Here is a 6000-nt window from a genome sequence, read left to right as displayed (position 1 = left end):
GGATACCAACTGAGAACACCCATAAAAAGCAATCATGCAAAAAATGGATTTTTTGTGAAAATAAGAAATATTTAGTGGCGCCAAATTATGTCCTTGCTCAGGGCCCCATATTACCAAGCTCACTTATCTTTGAGCTCTTTGGAGGAAAAGCTGGGCTATAAATGTAATTATCAATAATAAAATAAAAGAGCCAGCCGCTGGCATTAGAGAGGCAGGCTGCCTCTGACAGTGCGCAAAGCCATCGTGGCTAGCAGCCCTCGCCTTCCACGAATTTCTCCTCTAATCCTCTTTTAAAGTGATTTTGGTCTGTGAATGGTGGCGTGGGGGGAAAGACCGCAAATAATTTCTGCTGGGGGTGGAGTGGGGAAGTCGGCGAAGGGACTCGGCCAGGGCTGGGCGTGACCGAAATGTGCGTGGAGGGACGTGGGGACACCCCTCTCCTCCCGGCCCTCCCTCGCTCCCCCCCCCACACCACTTCCCCAGTCTCCACCTCTTCTGGCTGGCGAACCTGGGATCTGCCGAACTCCCTTAAAACTATCGGCAGCCAGGCGCTGCGGCTCCGAAGAAGCGAACGCGCCGTGCGCTGCGGGAGCGGCAGCAGGAGAGAGGAGCGCGGCGTGTTTCTCTCTCGATCTCTGAAGCAGCAGCCACCGCCAAACTCAGCCCGTCGGGGCCTCCTTTGCCCGTGGGCTGCCTCTCCCCGCTTGCCCGGGACTTTCGCTTCTCAGCAGCACATGGATCCCCGGGGATTCCCCGGCACAGGCGGTGCGCGCTGAGCCAAACAGCACCGGAGTTGCCTCCTCTCCGTGCGCGCTTTGGTTTTTTCCCTCCCCGGCTGTTTCCCAGGGACAGGTTGTTGCAAAGGCACCTCCGCGTGGGGCTTGGACCTGGCCATGTTCGGCTCCTGGTGGCTCGTGGGGCTCTTCGTAGGTAAGCAGTCGCGCGATATTTTTATTTTTTAATGGGCGCGTGGGTTTGGGCTTGCATCTGCGCCTGGGGTCCCTGACTGCCGCTTTGGAGCGTGGAGACTCGCAACTCCCTCGGCTATGCCCTGCTGCTGCTGGTCTCCAAGGAGCTGGGTTGGCCGCGGCACCGTTGCACCCATAGAGCGTCAAGGGGTAAAGCGGATTCCCACGTTTAAAATCAAAGCGCGGCTGCAGTCGGGAACGTCTGAACGGCTGGGGATGGGGAGTTGCGTGGGCAAGAGGATTTAGTGCGCGCCGAACACCCTCGCAGAGGCGACAACGCTTAAAATGGATTCGCAATGCCCTTTAATTGCTCTGTTGGCCTCGAAGTCAGAATAATTAGGATAGTAGTAGTAGTAGTAGTAGTAGTAATAAAATAAAAAAATAAGGAGTGCAATCCTACACGTGCCTACTCAAACGCAAGCCCCGTCAGTATGCAGCAGTCCCATACATGAGTGTAAGCTGCACTGAAACCAGCGGGATTTGCTGAATAGGCACCCGTAACAATTGCGCTGTAAGGGTTATTGAGTGTGAATGATTAATAGGAAGCGGTGGCTACTCCAGATTAATGCGGAGTTCACGGTTGTGACGTTTTATGTGTGAGTTTGTGTATTTAAGTACAGTCGAAACTGGAAGAAGTTGAACCCTCCCATGCAGCAATATTGATTCTGATTGGTATTTACACCATATACACAAATGTGCATGATTGTGGCACCACTTACTCCAGTGTCCCGAACCTCCGACACCCATCAGTATGGATTGAAAAGCGGTTGGTGAGGGGAGGGCTGAAGTCTTTCTGAATAGGTCAGGGCAGTAAAGTTGCATTAATGGGACAGAACAGAACAACCAAGATGGAAGTTTAATCCGCCCAGAACACGAGGGATTGATATTGTGTGAGCATTTTCCAGAGCGGATCTTCTTTTGGGGATTCCTAAAACTTACACTTCCCTGCTGGGTCGTGTCCCCCCAGATCCTGGTACTGTGGCTCCCTGTCTTTCAGTGCTTGAGCCTGTTTTGAAAGGATGCAATTTTGCACCAATGTGGGGAGCCAAAGTTGCAAGTTGCAGAGGATTTTTTAAAAAATAAATCTGTCTCCTATGTAGACTCAGCCACCTGGTCTTCCTTCTGTAATGAAAGGATAGGGGAAATAATTAGGGGTTGTGTACAGGCATCCAACCCAACCCCCCAATAAATGTGCTGTGTGTGTAAAAAGACTTGCCCCTTGTGCCAGATGCACAGTTACATGAGGAACAGGCACTGCCACACACAAAGGAAGCCCTTCTCTCCTTGCTTCCCATGTCCTGGGGACGGGCAGCAGGTTCTCCTGCTAAGCCCCAATGAGCCCTGGCTCAGTTTTAAGTCCAAATGGTTCCCCTGAGCTTGCCTGGCTCATCTGGGACAAATTCCAGAGAAGTGCTTGCAGTAGCCCATTGCAGCTAACGCGGCAATAGTCTCCTGCAGCAGCTTAAAAGCTAAGCCAATATATTGCGGCCTGATTTTTATTTTATTTTATTTTTGGGTGGAGAAGAGCCTGCTTTGCCAGATGTGTGTCTCTCAGCTCACTCAGTTGAGGAGGGTGAACATGTGGGTTTGTGCATGCGTGCACACACTCTTTTGTCAATTTTGGTGTGGTGTCGTCCCCCGTCCCCCCCCAGAAGTCCCAGGTTGCCGATCTGTCAGCTTGCAGATATTTTGCTGCAGCGAGAAAGGGTTACACACAGACATGTACATGTGTTTGGGATCTGCTTCTGTTTGCCATGGCAGGGAGCTTGCCTGGAGGAGCCAGCACCAGTCTCCGACAGCTAATAAAAGATCACAGCTAATAATGAAGAAGAGACTTTGCTGGCTTCAGCCAAGCACCTGAAGGTGGTGGTGCCGATCTCGATTGCAAAAGGAAGGCGGCTGGGAGGGAAGGGTTTTTCTTGGCTCTGCTAGCCTCCCCCTTGATTGTCCAATATTGGTCAAGCTTAACTCGCCGGGCAGTAATCTTCAGGAACTGGAAAACTTCCATCCCGTTTGATTTCGGGATTCGTTCCACCCTCTCCCTTCGCTTGAAATGCTTTCCACAGCTATTTGCAGCATGGTAGCTTTTTTTTTTACTATATTTTATTAATATTCATGTGGCACATATTAAATACAGAGGGAATGGCCACGATCTGCAAACAGTGGGCCAGACCTGTAAGGAGCGCTTGTTCTCTTTTGCATATCTTAACAGGGAAATGTGCACCTATTGAGGAGTGCAAGTTCTGTGATCGTCTGAGAAGTTGCTTACAGGTGTTAAGTCTGGAAAAATGGGGAAATGCATTTTCGAGCCCTTGCGAAATTTGTCGCCTTTCCCACCTTGAACGACAGCCGACATTTGCCACATTTTCAGAAGTTATAGTTAATGTGTCCTATAGCGTAGGATGTTTTGGACTACAGCTCCCATCAACCTCAGCCGGGACAAACAATGATTGAGAACAATGGGAATTGTAACCCAGAACATCTGGAGGACACCCGTTGGCAAACACTGATATAGTGAGAGAAGCCATAGTTTGGCTGCACCCTAAAGTATGGAACCTCTTTCCCCATTAAGAAAGGTTGGCTGCTAGACTGTTTTATTCCAGCAGGTTTTTGCTGCATACAAGTAACTCACAGTTCATACACATTCAACTTGTGCATATTCAACTTTACGTGCTAGGCAAAAAAAAGTTCTTTAATTAAAAATGGGGCTGGGCATCGGGGGGGGGGAGGACTTGGGGAATCCCTCTCCCATTGCACCCAGTATGTTTTGACTATACACTATTTTGGCTTTATCCCTGGAACGCAACCTCTCTGCAAGTTGAGAGTCACCCGTATGTGGCAGATAGCATTTTAATGCTTGACTTTAAACTGCAAGTGCTGTCTCCTTGGTTGATAGTTTTATACTGTTGTTTTAATGAAATGGCAAAAGTTAAGGTTGCAAGCTGCCCTGAGTGCTGCTTTTGCCCCAGGACGGCAGGATAGAAATGACATTTGTAGCTGAAATTACATTTGTAGCGGGTGGCGCTGTGGGTTAAACCACAGAGCCTAGGGCTTGCCGATCAGAAGGTTGGTGGTTTGAATCCCTGCGACGGGGTGAGCTCCCATTGCTCGGTCCCAGCTCCTGCCAACCTAGCAGTTTGAAAGCACATCAAAGTGCAAGTAGATAAATAGGTTCTGCTCCGGTGGGAAGGTAAACGGCGTTTCCATGCGCTGCTCTGGTTTGCCAGAAGTGGCTTAGTCATGCTGGCCACATGACCTAGAAGCTGTACGCCGGCTCCCTCAGCCAATAATGCGAGATGAGCGCTGCAACCCCAGAGTCGGTCACGACTGGACCTAATGGTCAGGGGTTCCTTTAACTTTACCTTTAGCTGAAGAAACATGACAGGCGAAAAGCTGAAATTGTCCCAAATGGAAAGGGCATAGTACGGGAAGAAGGATATGGAGGCATGAGAGCAATTTTTATTGCATCGCTGTGGCCTAGTTCTCACAAATGGAAGATGACTCAGTAAACCTGTATCTCAATTGGATCACTTAGAACTACAGGCAGGGACTCCCAATGACTGCCAGGATTATATTTTACTGCCTCCCCAACCTTGCCACACATAGGAAACTATCATGCCAGGTGGAAGGGTTTTTTTAGCTTAGCCTTCCTGGTGGCTTTCTCTCCATAGGTTTTTTTAAGCATAGCTTTCTGTACTGTGTGACAGAGCGCATGGCACTTTGAGCAACCCAGATTCAGGTTCTTCCTCGTATTCTCCTGCTTGTGCAAACTAGACATGTGTTTAGGGTACTAGGAGGAGGCCATAGGAACACTGCCTTCTATTTGAGTGGTCAGTTCAGCTTAGTATGTTCAACACTGACCGACAGCAGCTTTCCAAAGTTCAGACAGGAGTCTCTCCCAGCCCTACTTGGGACCTACTATATTTAAAGCACATGCTCTGCCACTGAACTATGGTCACCTTACTTCTGAAAATAAGTCCTGAAGTTTTCTGTCTTTTTTTCTGTAATTCTTTCTCTGGTGGGCAGATGCACTCCTTCAGCCTAAAGCTAGCATTTTGGATTCCTAATTTTGAGCTCCTGGTCTTTTCGGTCTTGTTTCTTATGCACAATAACACAGCAAGTGTCTTATGGTGGGATGGGGGCTGCAGTAGTCTGCCTATAGATGGGGCACTTGCCACTTTAAGCACAGTCTGTGCCGATGGGCTAACAGAGAGCAAAGTTTGGTTGTTGGGCAGCTAGAGCGAATAGCTAAGCCTGCTCTGGTAGAAAGCTACAGGATAAGAATTGCCTTTGTTCTGAAAAAAGGGGGCATCATTTAGGAAATTGTGCTGTTGTTATCCAGATCATTTAAAAATAATAATGGGACTGTTTGAAAAGCTGTGAGTTTTCTAAAACAGGGTACCTAAGTTTTGCTTGAAGTGTAGAGCTTCATAGCTGTGCTGCAAAATTTGAGAGGCTGGGAGGACTGAGACCCTCCCAACTGTTGATGCTCCAGAACACATATAGTGCAGAAACAGTCTGAGTTAATGAGGATTACTGGAAGGCAGATATGAGATGAAGAGTTCTGCATAGTCTGAAAGCTTGCATAATCCGACTTGACTAGAAGTTACTGTGATAAACTATTGCCATATACCATATACAACTGTTCAAGCTGTTTGACAGTGGAACAGAGTCCTTCGGGGAAGGTTGTGGACTCTTTCCTTGGAGGTTTGTAAGCAGAGGTTGGATGGCCATCTGTTGTGGATGCTTTAGTTGATATTCCTGCATTGCAGAGGGTTGGGCTAGATGACCCCCAGGGTCCCTTCTATGTTTCTATGTATTAACAAATCTCAGGGAACAAAACAGAAATAGCCTTAAGGTAAGAGAGAAAATTGATTGAAAATGTAAAATAGCCCTACTAAGTTAGTACGCCATAATCATCATAGTCACAACAAATGAAGGCTTGACATATCTCGCTTTGCAGGTCATGAGTCTATCTCCTATATTGGTTTCACCTTTTAAGTTGAATTACTGAAATAAATGAACTTTTCTA

The 6000-nt window shown here is 48.0% G+C and overlaps 1 protein-coding gene across 1 annotated transcript in view; it reads left to right on the top strand.

Annotated features, from left to right (window-relative positions):
* Positions 1-501: 501 nt before the first annotated feature.
* The window catches only part of APCDD1L (APC down-regulated 1 like), a 40668-nt gene continuing 35169 nt past the window's right edge, over positions 502-6000 (top strand). Inside the window, exon 1 of the mRNA XM_035122457.2 lies at positions 502-930. Coding sequence (XP_034978348.2) covers positions 894-930 — 37 coding nt within the window. The 5' untranslated portion in view covers positions 502-893. The remainder of the gene's footprint in view (positions 931-6000) is intronic.

The sequence above is a fragment of the Zootoca vivipara genome, chromosome 7 (assembly GCF_963506605.1).
Source record: "Zootoca vivipara chromosome 7, rZooViv1.1, whole genome shotgun sequence".
Classification (NCBI taxonomy): domain Eukaryota; kingdom Metazoa; phylum Chordata; class Lepidosauria; order Squamata; family Lacertidae; genus Zootoca; species Zootoca vivipara.
The sequence above is the reverse complement of the archived record's forward strand: the minus strand, read 5'-3'. Positions and strand labels throughout refer to the sequence as shown.